The following is a 21,010-nucleotide window of genomic DNA, read 5'->3' as shown; positions in this document are numbered from 1 at the left end:
TCCTGTCATTCAGAGTACTATGCGGGTGCCAAGCTATATGAGACATGAAGCTGATGTGAGTCATGAGGGCTTGGGAGTGAGCCTTTAGCAAAGGGAGCCCACAGATGCTTCAAGTTCAGATGGCCTCTTAGGTTTCAGATGAGCCAGAGGAAAGTCCCCGAGTGAGGTCTCTGCCTTTGATGAGACTTTAGAGCAGAAAACTATTAAAAGATAACTGTGGCCATAAAATTTATGTGGCGGTACAGTGTCATGAGATTTCGCAATTTTACATCATTCTTAGTTTTTAATAATCTACAAGTAAACTGGAGTTGCCATAATTCACAAGATGCTAGCTCACACTCCTAACATTCTCTCTCCAGTGACTTCTCTCTCCACACCAAGAGGACTGGAACCCGGGTCATGTTGACCAAATGAGCTACAGACTGCAGAAAGTCAATGTGGAAGCATTTGCTACACTAAGAGGAGCCAAGCGGATCCACGCAGATATGGCTTTCCTATGCTAAGAGGAGCCACGCGGATCTACGCAGATATGGCTTTCCTATGCTAAGAGGAGCCACGCGGATCCACGCAGATATGGCTTTCCTATGAGAGCTGAGAGTTCCAGCTGTTGGAAAGCGTGATATCACACAGTGAGTCAGCCTTACCCGTAGACCAGCAAGTTCTTCTCCACCCGGAAACACTCGCTCCTGGCATAGCCCTGGGACTTGTCCTGAGGGCGCCGTGGCTTGGCACAAGGCTTTTCTTCGGAATCGCTTTCCAGGTCGGAGAACTCCATCAGCTCATCCTCCTTCACGGCACTGTACAGCCGGGTCTGCTTCCTTACTCGTGGAGTGTCTATGACCAGGTTGTTCTAACAAAGGAGCAGACGCAGTGAGATTGCAGCCCAACCTTTGGGTCCGATGAGGCAGCAGTCTGGGGGCGGGGGGGAGGGTTGTTTCACTCACCCTCCCATTTAAGGCATCGATGTCCAGTTCAGCCTTCTTAGCCCACTTCTGCCAGAAATTTGGGTCATCCAAAGAAATATCTGTCCTATTTCCAGATACAACAAAGCTGGCCTAGAAGGAGGAAGACATGCATTACTCTGAGATGTGTTTCTCAGAGGCAGGGCGCAAGGCAGCCTGTTTCCACTGAATATGCACGTGTTCATCCTCCTCTGTAAACAGGACAGTGGACGGGAGACTCCTCTGGATATGTTCCACACCTGCTCTAGGTATGGGAAAGCACAGCAATGGAAGAAGGCCTTCAACTTGGCTCCAACAAGGTACTGCTCGGAGCAGATTAAAAAAAAAAAATAAAACATCCATTTCCTCTAGAAGAAATTGCCTGCACTGTATTGTAAAGCACTTCTAAAAGAAGAAGAAAGGTTGCAGAAATGCTCATGGCAGGTCACGTGCAAAGGCCCACGGGAGAGGACCGAGGAGAAAGGGTCTTAAGGAAAAGTAGCCATGGGCAAGTCAGTGAGGGGAGATGCCAGAACAAGCGGCCTTGCATGTGGTGTGGGCAGTCCGACCTCTATCCTGAGGGAAGCAGGGACTATTTAAAAAGAGGGGTAAACTCAAGATGGCTATGACCATAACTAGAACCACCTGGTGCAGAAGTTACAGCAACACTCTCCAGGGTAGAGATCAGAGCACACCGCTCTCGCACATTACACAATAATGACAAATATGAAGAAACCGAGACTTCCTCAAAGGACGTTTGTCAAAAGGTAAAGTGAACAGAGGTAGAGACCAGCAGATGTGAAACACCAAAAGGGAAAAAGCCAGGGAGAACCACCATATCCAGCCCTGGCATCTGCATGCCACTCAGATGAACCATCTGCGTGCACATGTGTGCCAACATGCGCATGCTCGCACACATGCTAATCTTGCACAGACTGAACTGAAATGCATGTGAGGACGGGGAAAAGTCCTGCAGGAGAAAGAATGAAAGATGTGAGGGCAGAGCCCAGAGAAGAAGCGCTGCAAGCTGGGGAGACAGAGGAGCTCAACACCCCCGCACACCACATAAACGGGTTATAAAGGGTGTTGGTGAGAACGTGGGAAACGCAACTCTTAACACACAGGTGTGGGCAGGCAACAGGGAACAGTGGCTCTAGGAGACAAACTGGGGTTCATCAATTTCAGCCACCAGGGAAAAGGAAATAAACTTAGCATCAAGCAAACGAACAAGGAACGCTGTCCAGGATGGAGTGAAAGAGAACGCGGAGCCATAGTGCGCTTCGGGAGTGCAAACTCATGGAGCCGCTGTGGATTCTTCAACACACTGGAAAGGGAACTAGGAAATCAACACAGCTCTGCCACTGAGTGTACTCCTGAAGGAAGGACTCTTAGTCAACACCACAGAGACACTTGTGGACCCACACTTCCCAATAGCCAGGAAATGGAACCAGCCTGGATACCCAACAACATCTAAACTAATAAAAGACTCTAGCTACGCACAATGGAATTTTATTTAGCTGTGAAGAGAAACGAAATCATAGCATTGAAGGAAGGTGGATAAAGCTGGAAACCATTATGTTAAGCAAAATAAGGCAGGTGCAGACAGACACGTAGTTTCTCTCACGTATGAATCTAGATTGTGTATGTCTGTGTTCATGCCTGTGCGCACACACACGTGCACAAGTGTCATGAAATGACAGGAAGAGATTTTAAGCAAAAGGGTAGAAAGAATAATGGGACACATGGGACATGAAGACGGAAGAAGGGGCTTCTGCAGGGTGGAAGGGGTCCAGCAAGGGGGTGCGAAGGGCATGGACAGCAGTGGGGGAAGGGGCCACACTGCACAATGACAGGTGTATGATGAAAAGGCCAGGAATAAATCCATTATTTCTATGCTAATTCAAACTTTTCTAATTCATGGAAAAGAAAAACAAACAAACCCAGTCTGTCAGTTCCTTAAAAGATACAGGTGCATATGTGATGCTTAGGTTTTTAATCTGTAGAGGGGGCAGATAGCTAACATCACTCTCTAAGGCTTCCCTTCCTGGCATATGCTAAGAACAAGTGAAAATGTGCTCAAGCAAAAGCTACCATGAAAACGTTAAAAAAAATTCCAAGTAAACCGGGCAGTAGTAGTGTAAGCCTTTAATCCCAGCACCTGGGAGGCAGAGGCAGGCAGATCTCTGTGAGTTCGAAGCCAGTCTGAACTAGAGAGAGCTCCAGGACAGCCAGAGCTACACAGAGAAACCCTGTCTCAAAAACAAACAAACAACAACAAAAGCATGACTTGTGTGTTGGAGTTGCCAGGGAATTAACTGGCCTATAATTTGTAACGAAAAGCCATGGTTCTGCTTATGCCCTGTGGTCCCCTCATAAGAACGCCTCATGAGTTTTAGCACGCTTTTCTAGAGGCCTGGCCCCTTAGGCGGATTCGAACCTTAGCAAATGTGGACCCTTTTCCTTCGGACTCAATGGTGATAGTGTGGGTTCGACGAAGGAGAATCTGGTCAATGTCCTCTTCACAGAACTTCGACCCTTCGTCTTCCTCGTCCATAAGTGCACCATAAGCTCCCTTTCGTAGAAGGTCTTCTATCTCCTTCTTGGAAAGCTGTTGAACCTGTTTCAGAGAGAGTTTAAGTATTCAGAGGAATGTAGAATTAAAACAGAAACTAAATGTCTTAAGATTTACTAACAACAAAGGAAAACGCGATGAAATACGCTTCAATTTTGAGGTGGAAAACAGCCAGTAGATCATGAGTGACGCACGCCTTTAATCCTAGAAATTGGGAGGAGACACATGGATCGCTGTGAGTTCCAGGCCAGCCAGAGCTACACAGTGAGACCCTGCCTCAGGAAAACAGAACAACAAAATCCAGATGCCAAATAATTTCTTACAATTAGATGGCTGTGGCCATTAGCCGGCATGAACACACGGCCCGGGCAGTGGCGTCTTACCCCGTTAGTGGCATTTTCTCTTCCACTCATAGACTGCAGCACGGCTTTATCGAGGCCCAGCTTCAAACTAGCCTTGTCAAACATCTCCCTTTCATAGGAGTTTCTCGTAATCAGCCTGTAGATTTTGACAGACTTGCTCTGCCCTATTCTGTGGCATCGAGCCTGAGCCTGGAGGAAAAAAGAAAATCAATGGCTGTTGTATCGAAATATAGAGTGGTGTCCTCCCTAAATTTGTATGTTGGAAAGCCGATCTCAATGTGATTTAGAAGTGGGGATTTAGAGGTGGGGACTTAAGGGGTAATTAGGTCATGGGGGTGGTGCCCTAATGAACGGGATTAGCCTCCTAGAAGAAGAGGTAGGAGGGAAGCTGAGTGTGCTTAGAGGAAAATGGCTGTCTGTGCAGTTTCTCACCAAAAACCTGATCTTGCTGGCACCCAGACCTCACCCTTCCAGCTCCAGACCCTTGAAAAAGGTGTGGGAATTGTTTAAGCTGCCCAGTCATGTTGTTTTGTAATGGCAGCCAAACGTGACCAACACAGCTACTTAAGAAGCACTCAGCTCTGGCCAGTTCTAAAACAGCGCATCCCCATAGTTAAAGGTCAGTTTAGAAGGGGTTAAGACGCTCAGCGGCTTCCTCTCCTACACTGCTGGGCTGATCACTAGGTGACACCAGCTGAACAGCGACACTAGTTCTCTAGTGTGACTGATGAGTCTTTGTCACAGGAGAGTGGGAAGAGGCGCTGGGGCAGCCTGTCCCCGCTTACCTGGAGGTCATTCTGGGGATTCCAGTCTGAGTCAAAGATGATGCAGGTATCAGCAGCAGTGAGATTAATGCCTAGACCTCCTGCCCTTGTGCACAGCAGGAAAACAAACCTATCGGAATCAGGTTTGGAGAACCTGTCAATGGCTGCCTGGCGAAGGTTGCCTCTGACTCGGCCATCGATCCTTTCGTATGGATACCTGGAAATACAGTAGCGAGGTCTGAAAAACAGCTACCATTTTTCCTTTCCTTTTTGCTTTTAATTAAGTATCCATTGTGGAATGGGCACTCATAAAATAGAAGGAGTTAACAAATAATTTCAGATGACAGTTGTTTTTCCATATCATTGCCTGAACAATCAAAGAGATTTTTATTTTACTTCCTTTTAAGAAAATAGCTAAATTCTAAAAATACAGTTTGAATTTTAAGTAAGCTTTTCTATCCAAGTTGAATGCAATGAGGGAAAAATTGCCCACTAAAGTATGTGTTGTAAAACAACAACAAACAGAAACCTCCTACACATGGTACATGCCTTTAAATCCAGCACTAGGGAGGCAGAGACAGACGGATCTCTAAGTTTGAGGCCAGCCTTGTCTACAGAGTGAGTTCCAGGACAGCCAGGGCTACACAGAGAAACCTTGTCTCAATAAAACAAAACAAAGCAAGTATACAATGGCCTCCCTGTAGTCATCACAGAAGATGCCCTTATGTAATTTTAAAAGGTGAGGTGATACACTGTTTCTATCCACCACCTCTACTGCAAATGTCATTTCTAGGTGACCCAGGAGAGTCCTGGCCTTTCTCTCTGTTGTTTTGTGCAGTGGCCTCACCGTCTCTGAATGAGATAGTCTTCCAGGATGTCCAAGCAGCGCACCATCTGGGAGAAGATAAGCACCCTGTGGCCACCAGCCTTCAGCTTTGGCAGCAGCTTGTCAATCAGCACCAGCTTGCCAGCAGCCTGGATCATTGCCTGGAGCTGAAAATCTGGAGACTCTGCATTGTGCGTTTCTTTAAACTCTTCCAAAATTTTCTCTTCAGCACCTGCAGAGATTGGACGGCATGATGTGAATACCGTGAAGGGGTTTTATTACCGAAAACAATGGATTTGCTTTCCAAACCCACAACAAACTGGCAAAACCAGAAGAGCCCATTCACGTTCAGGAGCAGGAAGCCACCTGCTTCACTCAAAGTTAGACCCAGACACAACTACAGGCCTATGAACGGAACCAGGGTTTTAGGTTCCATATATTGAGACATTTGGGGAAGAGATCCACATTTTTCAACAACCAAATGTTTGCTATCTATGTTAAAAACAATACACAAAACAAAAACAAACAACAAAAGCACGCCCAATTTTCAACAATGGACTGTTAGGCCAGAAATGGTAGAAGCAAGCCATGGGCTGGAAACCCACAAGAAACCAACCTAGCGCCTGAACTGTCCAGAAAGGTGCTGTTTACTAAACAAAATGCAAACAGCGATTCTACCTGAGTTACCCAAACCCCGTGAAGCTAAAGCCAGAACCAACTCCAAGTCTTCTTCCCTGCCTAACTTCCTTCTCCCCCATGTTTGCTATTGTGCAGAAACTTGTGCACGCTAGAGGAGCCTCATGAGAAGGGCTCGTTCCCAGTGAGGAAGGCTTGCCACTATCTCCTCCAACTCCTCCACCCCATGGTGTGGCTTCAGGAAGCAGCAGCTGACACTTCTTTGGCTGCTCAGGTAATTTGGCTGGAGTTAAGCAGAGGTGATCTGGCCTCCTCCTAGGCCTCCTGGGCTCCCAGCACATCTGATCTTCAGGAAGAACACCAGCTTCTACCTAAAGGGGTCGCTTCTACCACTATACTGTGCTAGGAACTTAGCCCTTTCTACCACTGGAAGATGGGGATGCAAACGCCTCCCAAAGGCTTCTGAAGGTTGGGGCAGACAGGCCACTGCAGTTAGTCAGGTGGCAGGCATCTCACAGGCAACAGAAAGCAAACCCTGCACAATCCCGTTTCCAGGAAAGGTGGTTGGTGAGTTTGTCCTTAGGAGGTCATATGCAGAACACCCTGTGACTTAAGAATCATCAGGGGCAGATTAAAGCCACTTGACGTTTGGTCCAAGTGCCAGGCCTTCCCGGGAGCACCTGACCTTTGCACAAAGGCAGACTGGCAGAAAATGCCAACTCTCTAGAACAGGCTAACCCTTACTCCCCCGTCCCCTCCCTTGCACACGAACAAAAAGCTGAGATTCAGATTTTTTTTCTGTAAGTGTGGAAGCAACCCAAGGAAAGACAAAGAACAAAATGTCGCATCTCTGATTGAAGGGACGGTGTCTCCTAAGCCTGAGATCTGTAAACCCAGGTACTGGATTAGGAAAGCTCTTGTGAGCAGAACAGAAAGTAAATATCACATTAGATCTTTTAGAAAGCTTGCTTTTGTATTTTTTGTGTAATGCATCGTAAGATACCTACAATTTAGCAATGAATTTTTTACTTTTAAGATGTTTGGATGTTCTCTGTCCATGAGGTGTGAAATCCAATCCAAATGAAATGTAATGAATTTTAAAATAAGTTAATGATCAAGGAATAGTTTTTTAAACTGAGATTTTTACTTTCGAGACAGCAAATGTCACACCTGAAATTATTTTAGTAAAAAATTGAAATATAAATAATTTAAACAGAGGAATCTGAACTCACTCTAAAATTTTAAATTCAGTAAGAAAAAGCAAAATAACTCCTGCCTTTTGTGCATGCATGTGGGCATGTGAGGGCAGGGGCATCAGACCCCTTCAGAGATGGAGCTACAAGCAGTTGTGAGCCGCCTCCTGCCATGTGAGCGCTGGGAATTCAACTCAGGTCTCGCTCATAAGTAAGATGCGCTTTAGTAGCTAAGCATCTCTGCATAACCACCGAGTGCCTCTGTATAACCACTGAGCCTTTATGCAGCCCCCATGACTTTTTACTTTATAAGAACAGTTAAAAAAAGAAATAATATTTTTTCTTTTGTGTGTGTGTGTGCGCATGTGTGTATAGGGTTGGGGGTGGGGGTGAGACAGGGTTTCTCTGTGTAACAGAGCCCTGGCTGTCCTGGAACTGGAAATCACTTTGCAGACCAGGCTGGCCTCGAACTCACAGAGATCCACCTGCCTCTGCCTCCCAAAGTGCTGGGATTAAAGGCATGCACCACCACCGAGTGGAGTTTTCTTACTTGAACAGAGAGCTGCTATTGGGGCAGTGGCTGTAATGTCATCAATGTATACTAGCCATTAGCAAAGAGAAAAACATCTAGTTCTTCCAGCTCTCGAGGACTTGGGACATGCTTCTACTCCTCTTGTTCTCACGCAGGGAAATCAGAGTCTAGTCGAACAACGCTCAGGTCAGTACGAACAGCTCTGCTGAGGCTGTCCAGGTATCTATACCTGCTAGCACACCAACGAAGTGCCTGCTAGATGCCGGACATTCTTTCCATCACAGACGCTTTTGTATTCTGCCCCCCTTCCAGCGGGTTCTCCCATTACGCTCCTCTTACCACTTCCACCTAAGCACAGAGTTCTTCCTAAGACACGCCCTGTGGAACAGAACTTTAGCTCAACTGGGGTACTTTCTTCTGTCATGACTAGTTCATAACAATTTAATATGTACAATTACAACTTCCTTATGAAAATTAATTGCGTATAGCAATGGTTCCATGTGAAGTGACACCTTCAGATACTGGGTGAGGATGTACCATTGGTCCATGGACAGTCTCTGTGAGACAATGTCTCCCTTCCTAAGTTCTCCTGCAGCTCAGAGCCTAGTGTGTGTAGTGACACCTTCAGATACTGGGTGAGGATGTGCTGTTGGTCCATGGACAGTCTCTGTGAGACAATGTCTCCCTTCCTAAGTTCTCCTGCAGCTCAGAGCCTAGTGTGTAGCTGCATTTTAAAACCGTACTTTGCCCAAAACAAAACAAAACAAAACAAAATAGAGGCATAAGGACCCCTGCTTAACAGATACTTTGTTACTTACTCTAAGGACAGAAACGCTCAAGTCAGGGTAGGACAATTAGGACAAACACCTCCAGGAGTTCTAAGGGGCTCCGGAAGAAGAACTATACAGGAGACCCTAGAGAGAATCAGCCATGGAAAAGACCCACAAGCCATGTTTTGTGGGGAAAACCTCAGCAATGATCGATGCATACATTTATTCTGAGAGGCGCAGGGGTGGCTATTTCATCATAGCGCTGAGCAACTAGGATACAGGTCCCACCAGCACCAGGAGTCCTCTGGGGAGTATTTTTTCCCCCTTTTCCCGTTGGAGATAGTTATTGTCTGTTTTCTTCCTATAGGCTATGAATGAACAAGTGTGTGCACATACCCAGGTGTGTCCTTCACACATGCCAGTAACTTCACTAAGTCCCAGCTCACCGACTGGGTGATACCATAAAGGCTTACAAACGCATAACGGCATGATCAGGGGGCTTGCGTAATAAACATGCAGCCATCACATACGACACTCTTCAGAAAACAAAACCAAAGCCACTACCTTCAAAAGCAGTTCACAGACCTCAGGGCAGAGCAAGTGGCCTCAGGGTCTGTGCTCTGAGGCTATCGCAGGCAGACACCACTTTCTACACTAACAAGGGTATGCAAGGAGGTCAACAGGTGTACGCTGCCCGTGAGACAGGAAAGGTGAGGAACTTTAGGTCAGCTGACCTTGACTCTCACAAATCAGATGGATGAGGCTTTGTCCTCCCTAACTGCACTGATAGCCTATTATAAACATCCACAAGAACCCCGAGCTACCTGCCAGCACAGCATAAACTGCCCAGATCCCAGCCACAGAGCCCCTAGCTCGTCTGCTTGCTTGTCTGTCTGTCCTTCCATCTTTTTTATATTGCCTGTAATCAGTATCTCTATTGTTTTCACTTTTGAGGCAGGCTCTCATGAACAAGACCCTCACCCCTTTGCCCTCCCCATGCCTCAAGTATGCTACATAGCTGACAAGAACTCTGAACCTCGGATCCTGCTGCCTGTACTTCTTCAGTGTTGGGATTATAAGCATGTGATACCACACCTGGCTTTATGCTGTGCGCTGGGATGGAACAGTAAGATGAGACACATCCTCAGCCCCACAGACATTTCTAGTCAGGGCTCAGTTCCAACACCAGCCACGGCTTCCCTCTGCCTACAGTCTTGGGCGAAAGTAACATGTGACCCCATCTGATGGCATCATAGCGGGGTCCAGTGTGTCTGGCACAGTCCTGGGTCTCACACATTGCTGTACTTTGGATGAGATCCCGTCTGTTCTTTCTTTGTCTGCATTAGGACTTCAGCCTTAGCACCCCTTTCTTTTCCTAGTCCCGCCTGGCAAAATCCTTGTCTCGTGCATCATCTTTCTCTGAGATTTCCATCTCAGTTCTTCTACATCCTGACAGGTCCATCTAAGTCCATAATGGCTGTGCTCGTACAGGCATGGGACACGCATCTCCTTAACCATTTTTGGGAGCATTTATGAGTATTTAACCCATGGAAGCCCCATGTCACTATGGAATAGAAAATGAAGTCTCCATAGGTAACGGGGACAACATAACGGACACGACTTTAAGATTCCTTCCCGTTTTTCAGGAGACACATGCTGGAAGTCTTCAGACTCCAAGGGATCGAAGGCCACTTTTCTATCCGATGCCTGAGGTGGCTGGCAGCGCTGTCCACACGGGGATGCTCTTTAGTACTTGGGAACCAAACACCCACCTCCCTTCTAAAGACCTCACAGGGTTCCCCTGTCTTTAGCAGCCCGCCCCTCCTAACATCATCCATCCCTGGCAAACGCCTGCTTTCAGATGAAGGGGATCAGTAGGAGGCAAGATGGCATGGCGTTTCCGGGTTCACGGGAGCACTGGCCACTAACCTCAGCAACGACAAAGGAAGGCCCCCGGGCCACCCCCCATGAGCAGATAGGAAGGTGACTCGCACACACCATGAGCGCTTCAGCGTAAGGGCAGAGGGGAGCTTCTGAAGCTTGTACCAACCTCCCATATAACAAGCTCCAGGAGGGCGGGCGGGCTTACCATTGATTAGATAGGGGTGATTGCAGCACTTTCTCAGTTCCATCATAGTGTTTAAAAGGTTAGGTACGTTAGCTTGTCCACCACCTTTGGAAAGAAATGTAAAATTCTTCTCAAGGATGGCTCGGTAATATTTCTTCTGAATGTTTGTTAGCTCAACTTCAATAATAGTTTCTTCTTTGGGGGCCAAGTTCTTTTCTACATCCTCTTTGAGACGTCTCAACATCATTGGCTTTAGAATAGCCTGTAGTTTTTGCACCTAAAAAAGGACCTCAGGTCAATACTGGCATCTCCATTTGTTCGGGTGTTAAAACATTCTGGCATATTAAAATAGGGAAGGCTGTCTTATTGACTTAACATCCACTTTCAGTTTTCAAAGCCTCAGAGGAATGTGAGGCGCTAACCTCTGCGCTGTCCTAAGAGAAACAGAAAAGGCTGGGTGGCTTATGTCACAGAGAAAACTTCACCTGTCCAGAATTCCTGACTAGCTTGAAGGGCTTGAAAACCTCAGAGTTGGTATTGGGGGAAGGGTGTTTAGTCTTCCCTTTTGTCTAAGCCATGGAGATGAACAGGAAGAGGACAGGAGCAACGTCAGAGGTTTCTGTGTTTCTCTTCCATTGTAGAAAGAGACACAGAATGAGAGTAAGGGAGCTAGGAGATATTACTCTGCCTCGGTGGCCAAACCAAAGAGGGACGTCACCCTCTGGCTCTCTTTTCAGCAACTGGCACAGCACTGTGACCTTAGAGGAGAAACAGAACAGAGCACCCTCTGAACGGAATCAGAAGGTTTGAGCCTCTAAGCTGGAAAGGGGGCAAATAAGCCCAAGAGTTCAAGCTTATAAATGCATTTATTTCAAAATTAGTGAGGTGCAGGTCTTTGCTGGCTCACTGACAGGAGGCTCCCCATGAACCAACACATGCACACCTCATGCAGTGCCGACAACAACCAAGTACTTCTCACACACAAGCCCTCTAGCTTCTCCCAGAAATCCAGCTGGTCAGTTGTACCTCCAAGGCAAATAAAGAGGCTTGAAGCAGTACAGTTCAGAAATGAGAATGAAGACCCAAAGCTCCAGTGGGCAAGTGATCCTATAAAACCCCTGCGACTTCTGACCAGTACACCCTGCAGAGACGCTAACCCAGGGGCACAAAACTCTGTGAAGGCTGGGTCTATAAAAGAACCTGCCTATAAAAACACAACGGGTTTCCGTGGGAGCTGAGGGACAAACAAGATCACCGTAATGATGACCTGAAGTCCTAGAGAAGGGGACACAAAGCTGTTCACCAGGGTGGCAAACACTGTGGCCTAATCCTTCCATCTTAGAGTCGCAAACGCCAACGCTTTGCCATTGCACGAGCTCATCTTCGGTGTCGTGACCAAAGGCAGAGTGTAGGGGCAAGTACCTGTTCTTCTGTTTTCAGATCACCAAATTCTTGCATGAAGGTTGTTTCTGAAGGGAAGCGACTTGGCTCCAAGAAATGGAGCAGGCTGAAGAGCTCTTCCACGGTGTTCTGCAGCGGGGTCCCCGTCAGCAGTACTTTGTGTTCCTAGAAGAATGTGAGAGGAACAGCTTGCCCAACTGGGGCAGAACAATTTCTTAAAGCCAACACTTTTCTCTCCGCACCTATACTCCCTACTTCTGTTCCCAGTGGCAATCAGCATCTGCCGTACACACGTACACAAGGTGTAGAGCTCAGAACAGAGAGAGAGAGATGCAGGCACGTGCAGCTCCTGCTCCAGGTAAACGCCACACAGCGCAAACACTGCGGACTCTTCCCACGTGCCCGGACACTCTCCTCCTTCTGAGTTTCCTAGGCTGATAGTTAAGGATGACCGTTTTCTAAGTCCCTCAGTCTCAGTGGCTTGCTTTCTCCACTGTAGTTCAATTTTCCCTAAAGTCCCTAGACGCAGTCGCTCGCTCCTTTCTGTTCTCTCCATCAGCAGGACGTTTACCTTTCCATCTGCTTCCTGCAATGACTCACGGTAGAGGCTAAAGAAGTGCTTCAAGTGCAACAGCGCATGAAAACTGAGTTTGTTCTGCGAAAATTTACAACTAGCAGAGAAGTCGGCTTAGTTTTAAATACCAAAATCATTAAAAGTCTCTCTTTAGCTAGTCTTCCAGCTTGTGAGCCCCTCTCCAGCTCTTAATACAGCTATGCCTTCTCTATGTCTACATAGGTAACAGAGATGCCTTTTAGACTGGTCAGGATTAACAACGTTAACTTGCTGTTTTTAAGATGTCTTCTGAGAAAGGATCTGGTGTGTCCCATGCTGGCCTTGAACTTAGCACCCTTCTGCCTCTACCTTTCAGGTGCTAAGATGACAGGCACACATCACCACACCAGGTTTTTGTTGTTTTTTTGAGACAGGGTTTCTCTGTATATCTTTGGCTGTCCTGGAACCCACTTTGTAGACCAGGTTGGCCTCAAACTCACAGAGATCCTCCTGCTTCTGCCTCCTGAGTGCTGGGAGTAAAGGCATTTGCCACCACCACCTGGCACCCAGGTTTTATATAGCACTTTGGGGGCTGGGTCAAGCCAACATAGGGTTTTGTGGATGTTAGGTTCTACCAACTGAGTTACACTCTTAACCCCAAGCTTATGAATTTTAAAAGACTTAATATTTCCTTCTTTGTTTTTGTATTTGGTGTATAGTACAACAAAATTATTTTAGGAAATGACTGCTTCAAAGGTAAGATTTTTCTGGTTTAACCTGAAATCTTACCATGCAGAATCTATGCTCACTAAACTATTGTGCAATAATTTAAGCAATGGCAATATCTACCAGGTCTATCTGTCTATCAAGTTCTTTAGCAGTGAGGTGAAGTGGTTTGATGTTTTTGTTCCTTTTTCTTCCCCTCTCTCAGTAGAAGTCTCCGGTTAAGGAAGATGGATAGATCACCATCGTCATTAGGCTCATAAAGTGTGAGCAGTTTGCAAATGAATGGAAGGTCTTCTGACTGGTGGATATCAAGGGCCAGGATCACTGATTTGCCAAAGTCTGGGTGACTTTATCCGAGAATGATTGAAAGTGCAGTCACAGAGCGAGGAGAGATCACTGTGGTGGAGGAATGGTACTGACTGTCGTGGAGCTCTCCCATACCTTTTCTTACTATCCTAAGCTCTGTTAAAGACTTTTAAGTACACTTATGTCAAAGTAAACTTATTTGGGAAAAGAGAGCCCCATCTTGGGGTACTGGGCATCATCACCTCCAACCTCAATGGAGAGGTAGAGATGCTTCTGCCTTGAAAACACGATCGCTCTCTTTAGTATGGATGGAGGATGTGTGCTTAATTTCATTTTAGCAACACTTTGTGTGTGTGTGGAGCCTCCTGCCAATGAATGAGGAGACAACAGATTCAATGAAGACCTACAACAACCTCATGGCAGCCCTCCTGTTGAAGGCATTCCTTCCAGAGTTCCTATGGACGACCATGGTGACCATTGATACCCCGCCACATCTCCATTGCCTTTGCCATGGAGTAGAAGAAGATACCTAGAAATCCTCTTTGACTTGGAGATCATCTTCAACAAGTGCATGCCCTAAGGGGTACTTACAGGGCTCCTTCTCACTGTTTGACAATGGTAAGCATATAGGCTAACATGACTTTGAAGGTGGGATTTAAGCACAAGCAATCAGCTATTCTGAATTACATAAATAAAGTGACATTTTGAATTTGAACAACAATAACATATTCTGCCTTAAAAAGCATCTCTTCTGAGATAAGTCTTTGGAGGTTTCCAGAGCATTAGCCAGAATGTGTTACAGGCACAAGTGGCCATGGCAGTCAGAACCTAGGACTGATCTCCCACAGCAAGGGACAGCCTCAGCCTCCCCTGGCTAACTCAGTGAGGAAAATATTATTATTTTCCTACGTGATATCATGCATAAAAGATAAATAAATATTTGGATGTGTAACAGAAGTTATTTCTATTCCAGATTCTAATCCATTAATAAAATGCTAGTTTCCAAAACATCTCAAAGCAAGTGAATTTTTTGATGCTGACAGGGTAAATTAATTTTTCTCAGTAACAAAGGGGTGTTTTACAATGAGACTCTACTATTTTGAGACATGGGAACTAACAATAAAATACAACTTAAGACAAACTCAGTCACATGACTTTAAGCCTTCTGAAAGGGACCATGAGACTATCTCTTAGTGAATTGCCATGAAGGCACATTCCTGCTCGGAAGATAAATTAGACAGGTCGTGAACATGTATGTTTACCTACAAAGAAAGAATTACTGCGCCACACTGCCCAAGTGTTGCCTGGAGAAACCAAAGACAGCTAGGAGCTGTTCCTTCTATAAAATACCACGTCAAGACTTTTCTCTGTTTCTAAATGTTCATGCAGCTTTGTGGAATGGCTACCAAAATTGGTGAGGTGCTTTACAAAAGACGTAGGACAATGTTAATAAGTTCTTTACTTGACAGGAAAATGGGTAATGCTACCCTATGTAGAAAAAAAAATCGGTCAAACTTCTTCCTTTAAGCAAAATTAGTTTCACCTGTTTGTGATTAAAGACGGGCTTGTTAGTCCCTTGCAAAGCTCTGACAGAAGGCTCTGAGGTTCTTTTCGGCAGTTGAGGTCTTCAATAAATGTGGACAGCCCCAAACATGCAGAAAGTCCCCTCCACTCTCAATATCGAGAGACCTACAGAAGCTCTTTAGTTTCTTGAAATTCGTCAAATCTGCCAATACAATTTAAAAAAAAAAAAGAACAACTTTCTTTCCTTTACAGCTGTACATTAGAAATGAGGGGCAGGGCTAGTGAGATGGCTTATCCGGTAAAGGCACTTGCTGCCAAACTGACAACCTGAGTTCCTGTGCCAGAACCCCCGTGGTGCAGAGAACCAATGAAGCTTGCCTCACACTTCCATGGTGCACCACGGTGTGTGTGTGTGTGTGTGTGTGTGTGTGTGTGTGTGTGTACACTCAACACACGAGTGAACAAATGTATGGGAGGGGTAGACAGAGGGACATGCATGGTCAGGCTGTGCTGCCAACTCTAGATTAAGAAGGAACCGAAGAGCAACTCAAGCAGCAACTGCTGGCACAGGATTGCACACACAGCAGCAGGCACAACCAGGAACCAGATGCTGCTATTCTGACAATATACCTGTGGCAATTATTCCTAGAGGAAAGAAAAGTCTTTTAGCACACCAAAGGAGGAAAGGAGGAACACATGGCTATTTCTTTGGAGACTGGAAGATCACAAGGTTAAAAAAAAAACTCAGAATCAATGTAAGATCTTCAATATCTCAAGCCTTTCAGCATCTATACAAACTGAAGGGATGGCCCAGCCAACCAACTCACTGTGTACATACAAAACTGGCCCCAGTGGGGCAAAACCACATGCTTGGGAACACAGCTGGACCGTCAGTCGCCACAGTGGCAACGTTTGGCTCAGAAGGTAATGGCATGGCAGATACTTGGTGAAAATATCATGACTCTACTCTGCTGTGATACCAGCAAAGCGGTAAGGAGGAGCAGGGGACAGCAGCCTGGCTGCTTAGTAGCTAAGTAGCTTAGCTTAGGAAACCGACAGGCTCGGCATGCACCCTTCACAGGCAACACAAAACTCAAGCTACGGTGCAGAGACCGCGCCATCGATGGTCACTAACCAAGTCCATCATCTTCAGTCCTTCCAGCAGCTTGCAGTTCCTGTTCTTCAGCCTGTGGGCTTCGTCGATGACCACACAGCGCCAGGGGATACTGCGCAGCTCAGGACAGTCCGTCAGGATCATCTCAAAAGTAGTGATGATGGCATGAAACTTATAGGACCCCTTTATCACTCGACCCTATAGGAACAAGTCGGAATGATCACAAGGGAGAGACTACGTTGGTACAGCGGACGATGAGGATAACTAGGCCGCTAAGATCTACGTACTGAACCCCTGGAGACCTCTTATTTTACAACTTGCCATAGAAATCACATGGAATGAAGTGCCGTTAAAAGCATGCGGTCTCGTCACAGCCCACAGAACCCAAGGGGTGTAAGGCCAAGGGAACTGAGTGCCAAGGGAAACTGAATCTGTTTAGAAGTTTCTCGAGCTTCTTTCTAAACTTGTTTCATCAATATTTCTTGTAAAATGCCAAAACAGTTGAAATTTAAAAAATTCAAAAATCCCAAGAAGATGGCCCTTGGAATTTTTTAAATCTAAAGACAAATACGGGTTTCAATATTTTTCTCCTTTAACTGTAGGCTACACTTTTTTATTTAAAGAGTGCATGTGTATAAAAACGACCTTATTTCTAATTACAGGACATCCTCTATTGCTTAAAGCTTACACATGTTCTAGCATGCATCATGCCCTATCATGGCATGCATAATGCTTCATTGCCAGTATTAGGCAATTACAAGCAGGTAACTACGACAAGACAAAATTAAAGCAATTCTCACGGGAGCCAAAGCATTAAAGTCTTCGTCTTTGATGTACTTGAATTTTTAAAATACTTAATTATTTTTTTACTTCTGGTCACAGTTCAAATTGTTCTCTCTGATCACATTTTGCTATCATCTTCTGTTTGGTATTGTCTTAGGCATATAAAATAAAATAAACTAAGCAAACTAATATATTATGGAGTTTTGTGGCCACCAAATATTAAAGTTATTCTTTCTAACTAAATAATCAGAATGACAAACGCTAGAAATAGAAAAAGCACGTATAAAATATAAAAATATTCACGGATGTAGAAAGATGACAGAAACGTGTAATGGACAAGCAATCTCAAGCAAGTCTCTCAAGTGAGCAAATCGAGGCATCACCATGCCCCAGAGATTTGGGTCTTCAGCATGCACAGGGGTCACCCCAACAAGTCTTACCTGGGGATCTTTGAAGTACATTTCATACAACTGAATGGTCCGACGACTAGCTTGGCTCCCATGATACACAACCACGTTTAGCTCCGTCCAGGTTCGGAATTCCCTTTCCCAGTTGGGGATCGTGGACAATGGGGCGATTACTAAAAAAGGGCCATGGATTCCTTTCAAATATATCTCATAGAGAAATGTAATGGACTGGATAGTCTTTCCCAAACCCATTTCATCTGCTAAAATGCAGTTTCGCCTTTAAGAAGGAAAAAAGACAGAAAAGCTTAGTGAGTATTAGCTATTCTGTAACTATTTTCTTAGTTCAACAAAATACAGGTCAAAGGGAATCGCTAAGAAATATTATTTCTACATAGCTCTGTCAATTTCTCTATTAATTTTGTCAGTGGATAAATTAAGTGCATCCCAACAGTTGGATTTTAAAAATGTATTACAGCATTAACTATTACTTAAAGTTTGCTAAAATTAATATTTCTAATACTGCAAGGGATAAGAGCTACAGCATTTATTAAAAGTAAAGAGGAACGTGTTTTACGCACATGTTGTACCAATTGAAAAGTAGCCAGTTCACTCCCTCCAACTGGTATTCCCTGAGTTTGTTATTGTTTCTATACTCCCTGGAACTCTCCGACTTCTTCCAGTCATCAGCAGGAGGTCGCTCCTGTTCCAAAGACAGGAAATCCCATTAGTGGTTTCTCCAAGACTGCACACGGACGCTTGTTCCAAACAGAACCCTTCGCCATGGGCCGGTCCTCACCACACGCTCTGTTTCCGGCTCCCTGGACATGAGCTGCTCGAACTCTTCGATCTTCGCTTGATCGATGTCCTGCCTCAGCTCCCATGTGCTGTCTTCGTAAGGGAGCGAGCACCACTTCACCAGATAGTGGGTCACAGGCTGGGACAGGTTCAAAGATATGGGGTAAAGTCACTTGACCAAATATCATAGAGTAAGGAGAAACATGTGTTCTGCCTGTTTATCACTGCAACCCCCGGCAGGCATCAGTAAGACTGAACTGCCCGCACCTGAAAACTATAACCATTGAAAGCTGTCTCCAGTGTACACTGAAAACCGTGTTACTGGATGTTAACCAAAAAAAAAAAAAAAAAAATAAGTTTGTATCTGAATCGTTGGTTTATGAACAAAAAAAATCAAGGAGTAGCTAATGAACAGCAATAAGGCAAATCAAAGGCTCATTTTTATCTGTCAATCATTCATCAAGTATACTTGAACTTACACAGTAAACCATCTTAGCACCTTTTTAAATATAATTGAATAGTTGCCTGAAGAGTGAAAAACAGACAAATGTATGAGACAAATCTACCTTTTCCTTCGGGGGAAAAATGACTGTTTGCATTCAGCTACATTCAGATAATGAACTTGTGTTCTGAAAGAATGAAGGGCAAAATGTTTTAGGTGACCTGTGCCAGTAGGAATTCTTTGTCCCCTTTAGAAACACGCCAGTCAGCTGATCTTCAGCTGAAGATCAAGGTACACTGACATGTCAAAAATATTTCCTGACAACGCAAATCTGCTCTGGGACAGTAAGGCAACCAAGGTAAAAACCAAGATGGCATCATGGTCTCTGAAACACTGCAAGTTTCATTACACAAAGTTTGGAGGACGGAGCATTCCGTGGAGGGGCCAGGAGCACCTGAACTCACGGCAGGGAGGCACACAGTGACTGACTGAGACACAGTTACCAGACTTTTCCTCGTCTTCACTTCCCTATTAGGTCCCTTCAATCTCAGAGGTTTATAAACACAAGAGAGCCGGGTCTGGGGTCCACTATCCTCAGAACACCCCATTAAATGAAGTTCATCAGCTATACTAAGCACATCCAATGCCAACTACCATTAAACTCCGTTCTGTTACAGGTGTGCTGTCAATTTCACAAGGAAATGTTGTGTTGCATGATACACATATGCAAAATGTGTTGAGGTCTTTATTGATCAGCATAGAATGGTGAAACTTCTCACACAGCTCAGACTGAAAATATTAAGAGTGAAATTCTTCATTCTAAACCCAAAATATTTAGCGCTATTAAGTCACAAACCTAACAACAAATCAGGTAAACACAGACCAAGCATGTGGGGATGGGATGTTCTGACCAGGCCCAGGCCTTGATTCTGTCTCTCCTGTCAACACGTGTGAGCTACCTGAACCACCCTGTGTGACGAAGAGGATGTGTTACCTCGCCCCGGTCATCTGTGCTACGTGCAAAGTCCATTATCCGGTCAACTTCCACATAGTCTGGATTGAAAAGATCATCCTCAATCTGTTCCAAAGGAAAAAAAGAGGTTAAAATGCTCATTCATTTCTTCAGAGAAACACTATTTCACTTTTCACTAGGCAATAATAGTTTGGGTCACAGCAACACAAACTTTGTATTTGACATACTCTATTATATTAACTGAAATGCTACAATTTAACAAAATCACTCCCCGTGAGGAAATCAAACTTCTCAGACTTTGTGAGCTGGGTATTTTAATTACTGTGCGAAACCCTTTACTATGAGGGAATGTTTAAGAATATTTCAAATGAAGTGTGAAATTACAATTCACTAATGAGCAATCCAAAAGGCTTATGGCGTGCAATACATTTAGCATTCTTGAAAGTACAGTCTGCAGCCAAGAATCAGAGCCACACACAGGATGTGGGCGTGCATCTCAGAAGCCCTGCTTCTTCTGACGCTGTGAGCCGCCATGTACGGGAGGGATGCGCATGGGCTATGAACCTGAAACCCACAGGTTTCTCATCCGGAAACCTCTGCAGCCGAGAGCAGGCCTTCCCTTAGAATAACAGTCTTCCGACTGATCTTAAACATTCCAGGGATTTATTTGTACTGAACACTGAGTGTTTGGGTGAACAAATTCAAAGAAATGAAGCCTAAGTAGAAATACTTAACTGATATTCTAACAATATTTACAAAAGCAAAGTAACACGGCTTGCTCAGAAAGAATAAAAGAGTATGGTATGGTATGGTATGGTATGGTATGGTATGGTATGGTACAGTACAGTAGAGTTCAGTCATATGAAAGAAGAGCCGGTGGCTCCCACGAAGTTACAGGCCATGTCACACTTTAAAGAAGCCCACACCTGTTAAATTTCTGGTCTGAGTCAGAAACAAAAGCCACATCGTTATATGTTGCTGCAGATTAGCCTGGTAACAGTTTTTAATCTAACAAGCAAAGGGCAATTTAGGAGTCAGTTAGGTCTTATTCTCAATGCCTTGAAAAGTGAGCTGTCAGTCACATACTATGTTCAAGGAAGACACACATCCTGGGCTATTTGTACCCACTTAAAATGTCCAACTTGGGTGCTTCGATTATGAATTATGAAACGAACAGCACAGAGGCAAAACCATACTTCTGGTGCTGTGGGCTTTCTAACAGAGGTGATCGGTGAGGAGAGAGTGCACTACAGTGGCCACTCCACCTAAAGGGTTAATACACGGATGCATTTAGCTCTGCCAAAGCTCAGTTTTCAGTCCCC

The 21,010-nt window shown here is 45.1% G+C and overlaps 1 protein-coding gene across 3 annotated transcripts in view; it reads right to left on the bottom strand.

The window, feature by feature from the left end:
* Chd7 (chromodomain helicase DNA binding protein 7) overlaps nt 1-21,010 on the bottom strand; it is a 177,109-nt gene that overhangs the window by 21,913 nt on the left and 134,186 nt on the right. For all 3 annotated transcript variants that reach the window (XM_041656745.1, XM_041656743.1, XM_041656744.1), the window contains exons 9-21: nt 19,710-19,793; nt 18,275-18,412; nt 18,057-18,178; nt 17,512-17,755; nt 16,310-16,486; nt 12,087-12,230; nt 10,686-10,941; nt 5,487-5,697; nt 4,661-4,856; nt 3,897-4,064; nt 3,379-3,558; nt 945-1,055; nt 645-850 (exon numbers count right to left, since the gene is read on the bottom strand). In XM_041656745.1, the coding sequence (XP_041512679.1) occupies nt 645-850; nt 945-1,055; nt 3,379-3,558; nt 3,897-4,064; nt 4,661-4,856; nt 5,487-5,697; nt 10,686-10,941; nt 12,087-12,230; nt 16,310-16,486; nt 17,512-17,755; nt 18,057-18,178; nt 18,275-18,412; nt 19,710-19,793 (2,237 nt within the window). The remainder of the gene's footprint in view (nt 1-644; nt 851-944; nt 1,056-3,378; nt 3,559-3,896; nt 4,065-4,660; nt 4,857-5,486; nt 5,698-10,685; nt 10,942-12,086; nt 12,231-16,309; nt 16,487-17,511; nt 17,756-18,056; nt 18,179-18,274; nt 18,413-19,709; nt 19,794-21,010) is intronic.

Source organism: Microtus oregoni, unplaced genomic scaffold (assembly GCF_018167655.1).
Source record: "Microtus oregoni isolate MIOR12 unplaced genomic scaffold, Mior012 000008F_ref0000371, whole genome shotgun sequence".
Classification (NCBI taxonomy): Eukaryota; Metazoa; Chordata; class Mammalia; order Rodentia; family Cricetidae; genus Microtus; species Microtus oregoni.
Note: the sequence above shows the minus strand (reverse complement) of the source record. Positions and strands in the feature narration are given on the sequence as shown.